The sequence below is a fragment of the Panthera uncia genome (genome assembly GCF_023721935.1).
Source record: "Panthera uncia isolate 11264 chromosome D3 unlocalized genomic scaffold, Puncia_PCG_1.0 HiC_scaffold_8, whole genome shotgun sequence".
Lineage (NCBI taxonomy): Eukaryota > Metazoa > Chordata > Mammalia > Carnivora > Felidae > Panthera > Panthera uncia.
The window spans coordinates 27,718,883-27,735,881 of NW_026057586.1; the positions used below are offsets into that span (position 1 = coordinate 27,718,883).

Sequence of the window (16,999 nt, forward strand, 5' to 3'; positions counted from 1 at the left end):
AGTGTGTGCATGTGGGCTTTCTGCGTTTATGTGATGGATGATTTCCCTTGTCCTTTAGAAATCGAGCAGAGTTCCTGTGCCACATGAAGCCCAGTGAGCCAAAGCCATCCTCCTCGGGGCCTGCATCTGGGACCTGGACACTAGTAGATGAGGGAGGAGAAGAGGTAATTTGTCATGTCTGCATTATTTTGGTTAATCATTTTTAAGCTTCTCTTATGTGCCATGCATTGTTTCAAGCACTTTTCACATAGCATCGCATTGACTTCTCCCAGTAGCCACAGGAGGCAGGTACTGATGGGATCCCCACTTTACAGATGAGAAAACTGAGGTGCAGGGGGTGAAGGATTTTTCCCAGATCATGAGGTCATTAAATGGTGGCGCCTCTAGAGCCTGTGTTCTGAACCAGTGTGCTATGTTGACGCCTGTGTGTAAAATATCTTCCTCTTCAGCTGGGAGAATTTGGAACCTGGGAATATTTTCCTACTCTATAAAATTTGCATTAGGATTTTCTTTTATGTAGTGACAAGTTTCTGGACTGGGAGCCGGGGCTTACCGAGGTTCTTCAACTGTTACAAATACTTCTCATCCAGATCTTCTCATTTGAAAAGTAGAAGATAGTTCTTTATTCGTGATGAGGATTGAGTGATCAAAATCTAGTTTCTCAAGATAATACTTGTTGATTTTTCTTTTTGCTGTATACAGGGTTAGTGTATTTGTAAGGGGTTCTCCCTCCAGCTAGTTATCAGCCCTGGTGCTTTTTTATGGTCCACATCCTGATTTGATGTGCTGTCCAGGATGGCCAGGGACCAGATGTACTGAGACTCCTTCTTTTTAAAAGGAGTTGACAGATCACAACAGACAGTTCTCAGAATGACAGCCATGGCAGGTGTGGGGATCATGTCTGTATTTACCCAAGTGCTCATTCAGGAATGGGAAGCCCCTTCACACTCTTCTTACTCTTTAGACATCTTTGCTAGAGACTGAACAGTCACCTTGAAGAGAGTCTCTCAGGAGCTGGTGCAAATCGGTCTTTTAAAGATTGTGGTGGAACCGTTTTTTTTCCCCCAAGAGTGTTCTCCCCTGAGAGAGAAGTCTTTTCTGTGGTAGGTTTCCTGCATTTACTCCCAGAAACAGATAATGATTGAGGACCCTGCAGTGGTGCCTGGCTGCTGGTTAGCACTCACTGATTGTTGAGTGAATTCCAGAACTGGGGGAGTAGATGAGAGGGTTGAGAGTGCTGTTGGCTCTATAAAGGCTGTGGGGAGGAAGGCACGCCAGATCCGCCACATCAGTGGTTGGTTGACGCTGGCTGCCTATTGCAGCTGCCTTGGCAACTTGAAACTCTTGCCCAGGCCCCTGGCCAGACATCCAAGTGCTTAAAGGCCTCCTTGGTGATTCTAAAATACAGCCAGAGCTGAGAGCTACTGCTAGTAGAGCTGAGGCTTGCTTGTTAGCCATTTAGGACCTAGAATGGAGGGGGAAATGAGTGGCTTGGGAAATTACGAATGAATTACATTAGTCCCTTGCTGAAGTTGAGTGAGAATCCTCAGGATCTCTGAATTTTTCACAGCGTTCCCTTTTGAGTGTAGCATATCTTAGGACACAGATCAGCTTGATTTCTAAGTGACTTTCGTGCCGTGTGTCAGACAAGAACCTCAAAGGCTTTGTCTGTGGAATTGCTACATATGACCTGTTACTCTCTCCTGCTCTGGCAGCACTGCCTGACAACGGAGCCTCAGTTATCTATGGTAGATACAGAAATTGCTTCGCTGTAAGGCAGTTAAGTACTACAGTAGGCCTTGATTTGGGGGCAGGAGACCTGTAGCTAAAATAACTGGGACTCAGTATGTGGCTCTTTAATTGATGTTGTCAAAGCAGTGAGCTTTATAGTAAGATTCTCTACTCTAGAAGAACTTTTTTTGTTTAAATCTTCTTTGGGACGGAGATTTTGTGAGAGCAGTTTCGGCCACTGAAGGACGGACGTGACCCAGATGCACATAAAATTGTGCTTGCAATTTCGGGGGGTTTACAGCCCATCTGTGGAACCGATGCTGGGAGGGGAAGTCCATGAAGACACATGGTCCATGATGCACCACTCATGCCTGTGATAATTTAGCTCCTGTTGACTCTAGAGCACGGTGCGTTCTCATCAAATCAGCTGACGTGATTGTGCATCTTTTCCCTTAGGATGAAGACCCTGAGACCAGTTGGCTGCTTCTTAATGAAGATGACTTGGTTATCCTTTTATCACAGTTTCCATTTCATGAGCTCTTTCAACATCTTCTTGGGTTTAAAGCAAAAGGTAGACTGATTTCTTTTGTCCTGTGTAAAATGTCGTTCCTGATTCAGGTTCCCCTGTGCCTGGCCATACTGAACAGAGTTGGTTGCATCAGACCTCAGTGAGATTTCCTTCCTTTCTCTGGTGTTTGTGATTTCCCACTTAGTGCCGAAATGCAGAGAGGTCACCTAGCTTGCACATTGCCCAGCTTTCATAAATTGTTTTCATTTTGCACTTTGTCCCAGGTTTCCCATCTCCTGTTCACAGAGGAGCCAGAGCAACAGAGATTGTTATTTTTTCTGCCTTGGCTTAGTTTCCTCATTGAGGTATTTACGGTCGTATCCTTCAGTGTTTTTTCATAGCATTTATAATTTTTTCCTTTTTTCTGATTAACTTCTAGGTGATTATTTACCTGAAACAACAAGACCTCAAGAGATGATGAAAATGTTTGCGTTTGTTAACTCACTAGTGGAGCTTCTGGCTGTGGGGTTAGAAACGTTCAATAGAGCGCGCTATAGGCAGTTTGTGAAGCGGATTGGTTACATGATCAGGTAATACTGCCGTCAGTACATCTGTTTCTATTTGCTTTCGCCTTGGTCAGATGTAGATACTGCGAAATTGGGATGATGGACATTTTTGTGTACGCTTCACATCTGACTGATCGTAAAAGTAAGAATTTTTTTTCCACCACCTAGCAGGTGGGAATTCTGTAAATGCTTCCAGTCAGGATATTCGGTTAATTAACTCAGATTTAACTGGTTTGCTAGGTAATTGTCCTTAGAGTCAAGATCCTCAAAGCAGTTGCTGGGTTGAATGTGGCCAGAGAAACTGAACTTGGTCAAGGAAGATGAAGCCTCTTTCCTTTTCCTTCGCTCGCTCTTTTCCTTCTACCTCCCAGCCTTTGCCTGGGAATTGCCACCTAGTGGTGGAAGATTGGCAGCAGCTCTTTCGTGTCATTGTTTCCCTGTTTTCTCTTGTATTTATTCTTATTCTGATTTTGTGTTAAATACCATTTAAAGAAAGTTGCAAAGACTTCATCAGCAGCCACTATATTTGAACTAGGGAAAGCATTATTTATTTGATTGAAAAATGAGTTTATGCTTTTATTATCAAGTACCAATAAATTTTGACAATATGTACTGCTTTTCATTGAATTAATTTTGTATCCTCTTTTCTGCATCATTAGTTTTTCTGTATTTACTGGGTCATTCCCGATAGCATATAAATATGCTGTTATTTCTTCCAACCACCCTTCTCTCCAAAAAAACCCTCTAAAACTTCTCCCCCTCTTTGGTTTTGTTTCCAAAACAAAATAGATTGTAATTAATTTTAGATGTGTATCCATCTGCCTTGTAAAGCCAGGTAAATGATTATAGGATGTCCTGAAAGGCTGGAGGGTGCCTTTAAGGGCTTGAGAAAGATGATGGACATGAGATGGTGGGAAGAGGGATGGCTGGTGACTTGGAGAGTAATTTCTTAAAAGCTAAAAACCTATCTACTTATTATCAGAAGTCCAGACATTTATTTGCTGATTCTGCTTGGTGTAAATAAGGTAAAATCTGTCCTTGGACTCATATACATGATGTAGGATTGAGTGCTCGTTATGTGCTGGGAATATACTTCCTCATTTTATTTTCTCAATGACTCTATAGGAGAGGCATTGTTATTATTGCTTTAAAGTCAGTATTCCCTCTTTATATTGTTTCTATGTAAATACTTACAGCTGATTATTGTAGCATATTATGACTATTCTTTCTTTGTTTTCCATCTGCTTACTTTTCTTTGTATCTATCACGGATTCTTCCAGCTGTAGCATACTTTCTACAAGGTCCCTTTCTTCAGGTCATCTGTTGGTTCCAGGTTTTTCCCTCCATTCTTGCCTGAATGCTCCACAATCAGGCTTCCCCCCAGTACTACCCAAACAGCTCTTAGGAGTGACGGTTGCTATTGAACTTTGTTGTACTGATCCGGTGACCGATTCTGAGTCTTCTCCTCCTTTACATCTTTCCCATAGTTTACATGGCTTTCTCAGAGTTGCTCACTTTCTCCTTAAAACACTTTCTTTGCTTGGTTTCCAGGATCCCACACTCTCCTGGTTTCTCCTCCATTTTACCTGGCTGCTCATTTTCTGACTCTGGTCGTTTTCATCCTCACGTCCCAAACTTCTTGATGTTGGCGTGCCTCAGGGCTCATTTCTGGACCTCTTCTCTCCCATCTAAACTTGCTCCTGGGACCTCATCTGTTCTCATGTCTTTAAATACCACCTAAATACTGTTAGGATTGTCAGAGTTCTATTTCCAGCCCATGCCTCTCTCTTAACTCTTAAGCTTGTAAGTCCAGCTGCCACGTCAGCACCTCTACTTGGGTGACTCATGAACATTGTAGTTTAATACACCCAATGGGCCTCCCTCTTCCCGCCTCCCACGCTGCTTCTCCGTGGCCTTCCCAGTTTCAGTAAGCAGCAGCTTCATTCTTCTGGTCGCTCTGGCCAGAACATTTGGTGTTATCCCTGACCTTTCACACCCCACATCCAGTCTAATGGCCAGTTCTGTCTACCTTCAAAACACCATCTGCCATCAAATCTAAGATGCCACCAATTCTGAAGATGCATTTATGTGTCTTTAAGAAAGAAAAAATGTTACCAAAATATGGCATGTTAGCAATTTAGTATACATTCCAATCGCAGGGATTGTGTGAAAGTGTGAAATGTTCATCCTCTTGAACCAATGAAACATGCTATGTCCAGAATCCAGCTGGAATTCTCACCTTCACTGATACGACTCTAGTTCATTCTTAGGTATTTCTCCCTAATTATAATTGTAATAGCCTCCTGACTTACCTTCCTGCTTTGCCTTGCTCTCCCCCCCCAGCTTATTCTCACAACAACCAGTGTTCCTGGTAAATGGTGAGTCAGTTCATGTCACTCCTTTGCTCCCAGTCCTGTTCAGAGTAAAAGCCAGAGTCCTCACAGTGACCTCCAGCAGCCTTCATGGTCTGGTTTCCTGTCACTTTTCTCATTTCCTCTCCAGCCAGTCTCCCTCTCACTTACCTTGCTTTTGCACACTGGCTGCCTTACTGTTCCTGCAACATGCTGACCACACCTTGGAACCTTCATTGGTGTTTCTTCTTTTTTATTTAAAAAAAATTTTTTTTAAATGTTTATTTTTGAGCGAGAGATTGAGAATGAGTGGGGCGGGGGTGGGGATCAGGGGGCAGGCAGAGACAGAGGGAGACACAGAATCCAAAGCAGGCTCCAGGCTCTAATCTGTCAGCACAGAGCCTGACGCGGGGCTCGAACTCACCAGCTGTGAGATCATGACCTGAGCCGAAGTTGGACACTTAACCGAATGAGCCACCCAGGCACCTGTGGTGTTTCTTCTTCTACCTGGGGATGCTCTTCCCTTAGATATCCCTGTGACTTCTTCCAATGTTTACTCACATGTTCCTCTTCAGTAAGGTCTTTCCTGCTCCCAACCAACCCCCTTAATCTGGCCAACTCCAGAGAAACATTATTCCTCTCTCCTATGTATTTTTCTCACTGTCACTGATAACTATGTGACAGACTATATTTCTCACTTTATTTTGTTTGTTGTCTGTTTGTCCTCCCATTAAATGTAAGTCTCATGATGGTAGTGTTTGTCCCCCCATTGAATTCTTTTCAAAACTTAGAAGGTAGTAGGTGTTCAGTAAATATATATGAATAAATTTGTGTTTCAAATGTAATATAAAGGTGTCAGGATTGAGTGCATTAACGAGAAGTGCCATATTGCCTGTCTTCACACTTAGGATGACCCTTGGTTATGTGAGTGACCATTGGGCACAGTTTGTGAGCCACAACCAAGGCTTGGGTTTGGCCCAGCAGCCCTACTCTGTGGAGAAACTACAGGTTGAATTTGATGAGCTATTTTTGAGAGCTGTCCTCCATGTGCTGAAAGCCAAAAGGTAAGGAGTATGATGGTAATTGTGGAGAAATGGCTCTCTGACTAGTGAGAAAGATTGGTGTGAAAGTCATCGACTGTAGTAGATGTCTTATTTTTTAATGTTTGGTTTTTTTTTTTTACATTTATTTATTTTTGAGAAACAGAGTGAGAGAAAGCGTGAGCAGGGGAGGGGCAGAGAAAGAAGGAGATGCAGAATCCGAAGCAGGCTCCAGGCTCTGAGCAAGTGGTCAGCACAGAGCCTGATGTGGGGCTCGAACCCATGAACTGTGAGATCATGACCTGAGCTGAAGTCGGACGCTCAACCGACTGAGCCACCCAGGCGCCCTTGTAGTAGATGTCTTATATAATGTCGAGGTGTATTTCATCTGCTTCTTATCTTGGGCAAATTCATGGGCTTTAGTGTCCTTATTTATAGTGGTGACTGAAATGTTCTTTCTTTAATGTTTCTTTCAATCTTAAAATAACCCAATTGTGATATCTCAGTTTTGCCACCCCTGAACTTTTGGGGTAGCCTAGAGCAAGGTATGAATTCTGTTTCACACCCACCTCAGTGCCTGAGTGAGGCAGAGTAGTGCACAGTGCAGATGATTTGCCAGTTTTATTGTTTCAGTTGTCCTACTTACTCTGAGGGTTTCAAGGTCTAGGATTCTTATGGGTCCTGGTCCCCTGTCCTGTCTGTGTAAATGCCGGCTTCTGATCATGTTGTCTTTGTCGCTGCTTATAGCCCGGGTTACCCTTGAGGGTACCTCCTGCACTGTCTTCCCTGAGCTTCTGGCCGAGAGTAGGAGCAAGTTCTGCTAACAGCCCTGTGCCCTCTGCTGGGAGAGGTTTGCTGGCCTCCAGCTTCACTCAGTTAACTGCCAGCTCTTCCCCACCTTTGCCTTCTGAGCTATGCTCCCTCTTGCCATGGGTCTCTTAGCTTCAGCCCCGTATTTATTGCGTGTTGTGGAGGGGGTTTGAGTCTTGGCTATTTACTGTCACCTTGGGCAAGTCACCTAGTGTTCGTGTCCTCACTTTCTTCATTTGTAAAATGGAGAGGATGATGCTACCTGTTGTGTTGACCTCATGGACATGTTCCTAGGATGAAATGCAGTAATGTATGGAAATACTTTGTAAACCCTGAAGGACTTTTTAGATGTTAAGTGGTGGTGGTTCTTTTGTGGTTTTAGATGAAGAATAGGATACGTGCTCGCTTAGAGAAATATCAGAATTCCTTGACTAAGTCTTAAGCACTTGTAGGCACTCAGAAGGCATGGATCTAAGATGAATAGATTTTGGGCTTAGAAATTTATCTTTAGGTTATTCGTCATACATTCTGTGTTATCCATAAATTCGCTTGTCTCATGAGGTACACCAGATCCTGTGCAGAACCCGGCCGGGGGATCAGGAATAGCCTCCCATCTCTGCTCTCATCACTTATCCTTGCACCTGCTTAGCTGAGATGGAAAGTTCTCGCCATAGCTGCTAGCTCTTAGATTTTGAGCTGTGAACTGTCCTCTAGTATTATATCTGTAATTCACAAAGATGATAATCATTTTAAACTTTAAAATATCAAGAACTGTTACTCTTGAGTATAATTTCTTTTAGGAAAGAAATTATACGAGAATCAGATATTTAAAGCCATGATACTTAAATTTATTTGGCACTCCAATAGAAATTTCTGATGTGGTTATCCCCCAAAACAAACCCAAAAGATAGCCAAAGCCTAAGCCACTTACTGCATATCTGCCATGTGGGGAATTTTGTAGCCTGAAATACAGAGTTCTGTGATGACTTTTAAAAAAAAAATTTTTTTTTAATGTTTATTTAATTTTGAGAGAGAGGGGGAGACAGAGCATGAGTAGGAGAGGGGCAGAAAGAGAGAGGAAGACACAGAATCCGAAGTAGGCTCTGGGTCCCAAGCTGTCAGCACAGAGCCCGACATGGGGCTCGAACCCACGAACCGTGAGATCATGACCTGAGCTGAAGTCGGATGCTTTGCCAACTGAGCCACCCAGGCGCCCCCTGTGATGACTTTTAAGGCCTCTGCAGTTTTCTCTCATTGTTTTGGGATAAGTTATACAAGAGTGTCAGGTCCTGTGTGAGGTGTTAGGATATTATTTAATTTTTTTTAATGTTTATTATTTTTGAGAGAGAGAGAGAGAGACAGAGACAGAGACAGAGACAAAGAACAAGCAGGGGAGGGGCAGAGAGAGAGGGAGACACAGAATCGAAGCAGACTCCAGGCTCTGAGCTGCCAGCACAGAGCCTGATGCAGGGCTCGAACTCAGAGGCTGAGAGATCATGACCTGAGCTGAAGTCGGCCGCTTAACCGACTGAGCCACCCAGGCGCCCCTCGGATAATTATATAATAAGACAGAAGCTTGGCTCACCTGAAGTTACGGTTTCTTCAACCTTTGCTCAAGAGTCTAGCTGTTGCTTTTCAAATCTAGGTCAGTAGTGGTTTGGGTATAGATGTGGGTCAGGCATGCACAATTTAATACCTTTTTCTTGTTCTCTTAATAAGCCTTGTTTGTAATTGGACAATTTGTAGTTTTGCCCAAAATAAAGCAACCGTTTTGAGTGCCTCCCTGTTTTTTCCAAGATTTTTTTGATATAAAATTCACACCACAAAGTTTTAATAGCATTTAAAGATGCTATTGAGTGCTGATTGTTTTCAAGATACTGGCTTAGGTAGTGGATAATTAAAATACAAGACTCTAGGTTACATGGTGGTTTATTCAAAGATGATCAAAACCTGGTTTCTGCTTTCAAATTGTCATGGTTTGTATGTGTACGTAAATTACAGTAACTTGAGGCATTTCTCACTGTGTGGCTTGAGGAGCACCTGAGTCTGAGTCACCTGCGGTGACTATAGAATGTGCAAATTCTTGGGCCCCAACTGTGATCTACAAAATCAGGATCCTATAGGCAGGCCTTGAAATCTGCATTTTCCACTTTGTGGCTTTTTCTGCCCACTCCAGTGTGAGAACCACTGATAAAGGGTATGATGTTGCCAAAGTCAGGTGTGGACCAAATTCTGTGATAGTGCTGAGGAGGAAATCAGAGGAGGGCTTCACAAATGGATTGGTAGCTGCTTGCAGGTAATAGGTTCTTGCCAGGCTTGTCCAGGAATGGTCTGAACACAGCAAGGGCTCTGGTTAGAAACATGGGTCTGAGCTGTAAGTGCAGGCCTTTGAATGTGGGGCTTGAAGGGTTTGAATTTTATTCAGTGGTGAGTGGGGAGTCACCGGAGGGCTTTTGGTTCTCCTCCCACCCATGGCACACGTGTCTGTGTGTACACACATACCTGTACTTAAGCTCACACACGTACATCCACATCTAAGCAACCTGTCACCTAGGTCTTAATAAGATCTTTGGTTTAAAACACAGCTCTGCCTCTTACCACCCCTTCTGCACCTTGGTAGCCTTATGTGTAAATTGGGGATAGTGTCAGTGATAGTTCTTGCCCGGGTCTTGTGAGGATGGAATGAGATGATGTAGGGTGATTAGAACAGTACCTGGCACAGAGTAAGTGCTTTGTGAGCATTGCTGTTATTGCTATCCATCCTTGAGGTGTGGGTGACCGAAGCATGATAGCGAAATTGCTGTGCTGTGATTTAAGAATTTGTTTTTTCTACCAGAGCAGGTCTGCCTGCTTTCTCAGTGTGGTGAGGTTGACTGATGGACGAAATTATTCCTACTCTTTAAAATGCAGACTTGGCATTTGGCTGTTTATGTCAGAGATGCCCTTTGGGACGCTGTCCATCCAGATGCTCTGGAAGCTCTTCTACCTCATGCACCAGGTGGAGAGTGGGAATCTGGAGAAGCTCTGCGTCAGTCTCCCGCCTGCGGAGTGCAAGAGGCAGCTCCAAGGTACGGCCGGGCCACAGCAGGCAGCAGAGGTCTTTTCCTACCTGTGTGCCTTCCTCGTCGTGGCTTTATTCTTTTTATCTTGTAGAAGGACTAAGAGTATTTTACCCTGTGTACTCATAAGTAAAAATTTTGAAATTTGAAAGACGGCTGTATTGTTTTGACATACTAGAATGGTAATTCCAATTTTCATTACTCTTGAAATGCTCTGGGTGGTAACTTGATATGATCCCAGTTTGGGGAGGGGAAATGAAAATTGGGTTCTGAATGCCCCCAGGGAGTTATTTTGAAAATACAGGGCATTTGGTAGACTGCTTTTGATTTCTCAAAGGTGTAAACACGTGGAAAGAGTTGTAGGCTTATTGCCTTCTTCCCGTGAAACTTCCATCAGGGGAATACATTTTTTAAACGGTCTCTCTCTCTCTCTCTCTCTCTCTTTAAAATCTTTCCTCTATACCTTTTCTTTGTGGCATTCAGTCTTCTGTCATGGATCACAGAGCTGTTTGTCAATAGTGCTCCCTAGTGACAAAATGTAATATTGCTTCCACTGCATCCTCTGAGGAGTTGGTAAAACAGATCGTATACTGTTTATCACATTTACCAGTATTGCAGTCATGGTTATGACTCACTTCTTGCCCAAGATTTTCATTTATAAGGAAATCTCTTTTGTTTGGGATGCGTGCTGTGTTTGTGCAGGGCGCTTTGCTAGTCTTAGCCGTTTTCATTAGTCACATGGTTCATTGGCTGACAGTTACTGAGTAGTTTCACATGTGCCTTTGAAAATGTCACACCTAGTGACGGTAGTCGTGCTTTGCAGTTGACAGACCCCTTCACTAGTGACTGGTCACTAGTGTCATTTAATCTTTAACAGCTGTTTAAAGCAGATGAAGAGACTGAGAATTGGAGATGTTAATGTCACCTCTGAGGCTACATTATACATAGAGTTGGAATTTCATCTGGTCTCCGGCTTTTTCCTGATGCCTGTAGATATCTATGCTGGAACAGAGACTTTTAAATATTTCTATATATCTTTTAATTTTATATCTTCTTTCTCTCTGGAAGAGTAATTAAATGTGGTCTATGTTCATTCTTCACCCATTTTAATTTTCTTGCCATGAACTTGCAGACCCAGAACATTTTGTGAACTTTGAGAAGTGTCTTTCTTCCATGAATAGCTCAGAAGAGATTTGCCTTCTAACGACATTTGCTCAGATGGCTCAGGCCAGAAGAACCAATGTGGATGAAGACTTCATAAAAATTATTGTTCTGGAGATATATGAGGTTAGAATATTAAGTTTTAGAAATTAGCTAAAAAATGCTTTTTTTTGGATTGTCCATGCGTTGATTCTTTGGGGATTGCTTTAAAAAAAATTTTTTTTTAACATCTATTTATTATTGAGAGACAGAAACATGGCATGAACATGGGAGGGGCAGAGAGAGAGGGAGACACAGAATCTGAAGCAGGCTCCAGGCTCCGAGCTGTCTGCACAGAGCCTGACGTGGGGCTCGAACTCACCAACCAGGAGATCATGACCTGAGCCTAAGTTGGATGCCTAACCGACTGAGCCACCCAGGCACCCCCTCTTTGGGGATTGCTTTAAAAAAAGTGACTAACTTGTATTGTCTGTACGTATGGAAAGAGATAGAGAATTAAAGGATTATCATTTTGCTCTAAGGAATGTTGAAAATATGAATCATACTCATTCTATTTCCCCCTACTGTCTCTTGACATCTGATGCATGAGTTTCGGTGAGGAATAGGCATTCTGGCACAGCCTGACACTTGTGGTTTTAACAGTCTGTTGTCCCTCTGCCCTGTGTCACTGCCAATTACGCAGAAGCCTGGCTTCCAAGCCAATTTAAATGAGATGGTGGAAAGGATACTGATGCTACAGCCAGAAGACCTGGGTTTGTTTGAACTCTGTTAATAATTGCTCATCTCACAGCAGGAAAGACACCTCATCACTCTGGGTTCAGCTGCTTCATCTATAAGATGACAGGCTGGGATGACATCCTTTACTGAGTCATCCCTAATGGAGGAAGAGAGTGGACTTTGGACCCCTGAGTATCTAGAGACAGAACCCAAAGTGGTTATCAAGATTTTTATTAGAGTTTTGTGTATTTTAAAAGATGTATATTTTCATTTTAGGTTGTCATGTATCTGTTTATCTTCATTAAAAAATATCTCTTCTAAACTATTCAAGTACACTTAAGTAAAATCATGTTTGAAGAAGATTCTCTGAATTTAACACCTTCTCCCCAGTACCCTGGTTTAAGAATGAATGAACTGGATGATCCAAAGTTCTTTTCCAGGGTCCAGCACTAGGCTATTCCTATACTTACTTGTGAGGTTAAGGCCTAAATGGGTCTGGAATTCCAGACTATTTTCATGGTATGAGAATATCGTGGGTGTGGAGGGAAGGTCTGTTCTCACATACAGTAAGTGACATTCTTAGGGTCTGTTGTGAAAGTAACACTTATGCTCTTGAATGTTTCAAGGGTTTGGCCAGTACTCACAGTAAAAATTACACTGTGTATTACATTTTGCTTTTGTGTTTCTGTGTGTGTGTGTGTGTGTGTGTGTGTGTGTATGTGTGAAACTGAAGCAATACTTAATCTTACTGAGATGCACCCTCACAATTTTCTATTCTATTCTGTTATTTTTCTGTTCTATTCCATTGTATTTTTTAAAAAAAGAAATGTGCTTGCCATTGGCATCAGTGGATTATAACCTGTACTTTGGAATATGTTAAGAGGAGTTGATAAACATTGATATTTTAGAAGCTCGTGTAGTTAGGGATTTTATTTTATAGCAGACAATAGGTATTTCTATGAAATGCATTCTGGTTTTCATCATTTTGGAAATTTTCTCAAATTTAGAAAGTTTTTACACCAAAGGGATATAGCTACAGACAGGCTTTGGGATATACTTCCTGAACCCAGTGCTTGAAGTCATTACATAGGTTCCTTTCCCTCTCCTCCTGACTCAGCCTCAGGTAGACAGGTAGCTCTCTGTAGTTCTAACATCTTTTTGAACATGGCGTGACCCAAGGCTCAGTGTGAGGCTCTTTCTCTTTTACTTGAAAACATCCTGCATTAAGGAACTGTGTTTTGACTGATAATTGATGGGTATTGAAAGTGCCATCTCCACCTCCTCCCACTTTTAGGTATCTTATGTCACCCTGTCCACCAGAGAGACTTTTTCAAAGGTTGGTCGAGAGCTCTTAGGGGCCATCACAGCTGTTCACCCTGAGATAATTTCTGTCCTTTTGGATAGAGTTCAAGACACCATTGACCAGGTTGGAATGGTAAGAGCACTTAATTTGTTTGTATGTTTTGCTTTTTTTGTTCTGTTATCCTGGAGTAATGGAGCAATGAGAAAAATAATCAGGTTGTTGGGGAATGACTGAGTGACAGGCGCAGCAGGGTGAAGACAACGTGTACTGTGTCCTGGGCCCTGCCATTCACTGTGCCTGCTTGGGGTTAGCGGCTTCTTACAAAAAGCTGTGATTCTCTTTAATCTCCTCAAAGTGACTTTGTACCTCCCTCAATAACAGGTTTTTGTTATCTTTTCTTTTTTCTTTTTTCTTGTTTTGAGAGAGGGCTCGCATGCACACATGCACGCATGGGAGAGGGGCAGAGGGAGAGGGAGAGTGAAAATCTTAAAGCGGGCTGCACACTCAGCGTGGAGCCCAACGCAGGGCTCGATCTCATGACCCTGAGATCATGACCTGAACTGAAATCAAGAGTTGGGATGTTTAATCGGTCGACTGAGCCACCCAGACATCCCTCAATAACAGGCTTTTCTTTTAAGTACAGTCTATATAGTTAATAACAGTTTGTATTTCACAGTTTGTTTGGCTTTCGTAATTTTTATAGTTTATACTTGGAAGAAACAACTATGATTAAGAAGGCCCTGTTTACATAGGCCAAAAGCGAAAATAAAAGTGGTAATTTAAGTCAAACAAGATACATACAGTTTATTTCTGTCATTTGTCACAATCCCTTTTGTAGTCCGTTGATGTTAAAAACAGCTGGATTGTGACATAACTCACATACCATACAGTTCCCCTATTTAAAGCATGAAAGTTGGTGTGTTTTGTTTTTTCACAGAGTTGTGTAGCCATCACCACTCTCAATTTTAGAACAGTTTGATCACCTCAAAAAGAAACCACATACCCTTTAGCTATCACACTCTGTCCCTCCATCCCCTCCAGCCATAAGCCACCACTAATCTACTTTCTGTCTCTATAAATTTGACTGTTCTGGACGTTTTGTATTAATGGAATCATACAATATGTGGTCTGTGAGCGGCTTCTTTTACTTAGCATAGTTTTCGGGTTCATCCACATTGTAGCATGAGTCAGCACTTCACGACTTTTAATGGCCAAATATTCCATTGTATGGATGTACCATTTAAAAAAAATTTTTTTTTTTTTTAAATTTTTTTTTTTTTTTTTAACGTTTTTTATTTATTTTTGGGACAGAGAGAGACAGAGCATGAACGGGGGAGGGGCAGAGAGAGAGGGAGACACAGAATCGGAAACAGGCTCCAGGCTCCGAGCCATCAGCCCAGAGCCTGACGCGGGGCTCGAACTCACGGACCGCGAGATCGTGACCTGGCTGAAGTCGGACGCTTAACCGACTGCGCCACCCAGGCGCCCCTTAAAAAATTTTTTTAAAATATTTATTTATTTTTGAAGGAGAGAGAGACAGAGCATGAGTGGGGGAGGGGCAGAGAGAGAGGCAGACACAGAATCCGAAGCAGGCTCCAGGCTCTGAGCTGTCAGCACAGAGCCCAACATGGGGCTCGAGCTCACAAACTGTGAGATCATGACCTGAGCCGAAGTCGGATGCTCAACTGACTGAGCCATCCAGGCGCCCCTGGATGTACCATTTTTTTTTTTTTAATTTTTTTTTTAATGTTTATTTATTTTTGAGACAGAGAGAGACAGAGCATGAATGGGGGAGGGTCAGAGAGAGAGGGAGACACAGAATCTGAAACAGGCTCCAGGCTCTGAGCAGTCAGCACAGAGCCCGATGCGGGGCTTGAACTCACGGACCGCGAGATCGTGACCTGAGCCAAAGTCGGATGCTCAACCGACTGAGCCACCCAGGCGCCCCCCCCGGATGTACCATTTTAAAAAAACACACACTTACTGAAGATTTTCTTCATCATCTGTAATAACTGTTATATTGTGTGAGCTTTGCTAATGGCAGATAGTCCCGCATTGTAACTTGAAGAAGAGCATTTAAAGTGATAGTATTTTTCTGTATGGTATTTGCAGAGGCCCTTCATCTTGTAGTCACTGCATTGTCCCTGTAGGATGTATCACTGATAACTGTCATTGCTTCATTACATTCATAAGTGGGCAGATTCCGGGGAAAGATTGGTTTATGAGACACATTTTTTCTAAATGAAGAATAAATGATACGCTCTCTTTGGAAAAGTACATCGTACTTTTTTTTACATTAAAAAATTTAATCGTGGTAAATTATACACGACATAAAATATACCATCTTAACCCTTTTTAAATGTACGGTTCAGTGACATAAGTACATCCCCATTGTTTTGCTTGTTACCATTGCTGTCATCCAGCTACAGAACTCTTTCCATCTTGCAGAACTGGAGCTCTATACCTCTTAATCAGTAAGTCTGCATTCCCTCCACCCTCCACCCTCCACTCTCCACTCTCCACTCTCCAGTCCCTGGTAACAACATTCTACCTTCTCTCTGTCTAGAGTTTGGCTACTCTATGTACCTCGTGTAAATGAATCCACACAGTATTTGTCCTTTTGTGATTAGCCTATTTCATTTGACATATTGTCGTCGGTGTTCATGCATGTCGTAGCATGTGTCAGAATTTCCTTCTTTTTTAAGCCGGCATAATATTCTAATGCATGTATAGACCACATTTTGTTTATCTGTTCATCTGTTGCTGGACACTCAGATTGCTTCTCCCTTCTGGCTGTTGTGAATAATGCTGCTGTGAATGTGAGCGTATAGCTGTCTCTTTGAGGCCCTGCTCTCCATTCTTTTGGGTATATACCCAGAAGTAGAGTTGTTGGAACATAGGGTAATTCCATTTTTCATTTTTGAGGCAGCACCATAGTGTTTTCATAGTGGCAGTAGTACTTTTTCTTTTTAATAAAAGCATTGTATCCCACCACGAAATGATATGATTTTATTGAGACGAAAGGGCTTTTATATTCAATATACGGGAGCATGTTTTTGGTTACTCCTTTTTGGGTGATTATCTAATGGAATGAGTTCTAAAGAAATACACAGTGGGTCGCAAGATTCTTTCGCTTTGGTTGAGCTCATCACCATTTTCTCTTAAGTGGCTGTCTGGTTTTGACCACACTTACATTTTACATTTAATTTAATTTAATTTCCCATATGGATGAATTTTATTTCATTTCATTTATTTATTTTTAATATAATTTATTGTCAAGTTGGCTAACATACACCCACTTACATTTTAAATTTGCTCATAATACTTCTAGTAAACTGGCCCAGGGGTATGCTTGGCTTTAAGTATAAAAATTGGAAGCATAATGTTTTTTAGAGCATATCTTCTAAAAGGTGCCTCCATTCTCTGTTTATACCTGTAGTTCCTTAATGCTTTGTGAACTTGCTGACGTTTTTGGAGGAACTTGTTCAAACCTTCTGTGCCTTCAGATGAATATGATGGCTTTGAATATTTTTGCTGTTACCTTGGGATAATCAGGAATTAGAACTAGCCCCAGAGCCTAGGAATGATCTGTGGGCTCTAAACTGTCCTAGTTTTCAAACGTTGAACTGTTACTGCTTTCTGGAATAAAAGCCACTTGATCATCGTGTGTTATTCTTTGTATGTATCGATAGATTTATTTTGGTAATTTGTTTTTAATTAAAAAAAAATTTTTTTTGGCGTTTATTTACTCTT

General features: G+C 42.1%; 1 protein-coding gene across 3 annotated transcripts in view; it reads left to right on the forward strand.

The window, feature by feature from the left end:
- Nucleotides 1-16,999, forward strand: part of EPG5 (ectopic P-granules 5 autophagy tethering factor) — a 115,217-nt gene that overhangs the window by 22,703 nt on the left and 75,515 nt on the right. For all 3 annotated transcript variants that reach the window (XM_049620161.1, XM_049620162.1, XM_049620163.1), the window contains 7 exons: nt 59-164; nt 2,188-2,302; nt 2,679-2,829; nt 6,065-6,220; nt 9,917-10,074; nt 11,198-11,352; nt 13,238-13,378. In XM_049620161.1, the coding sequence (XP_049476118.1) occupies nt 59-164; nt 2,188-2,302; nt 2,679-2,829; nt 6,065-6,220; nt 9,917-10,074; nt 11,198-11,352; nt 13,238-13,378 (982 nt within the window). The remainder of the gene's footprint in view (nt 1-58; nt 165-2,187; nt 2,303-2,678; nt 2,830-6,064; nt 6,221-9,916; nt 10,075-11,197; nt 11,353-13,237; nt 13,379-16,999) is intronic.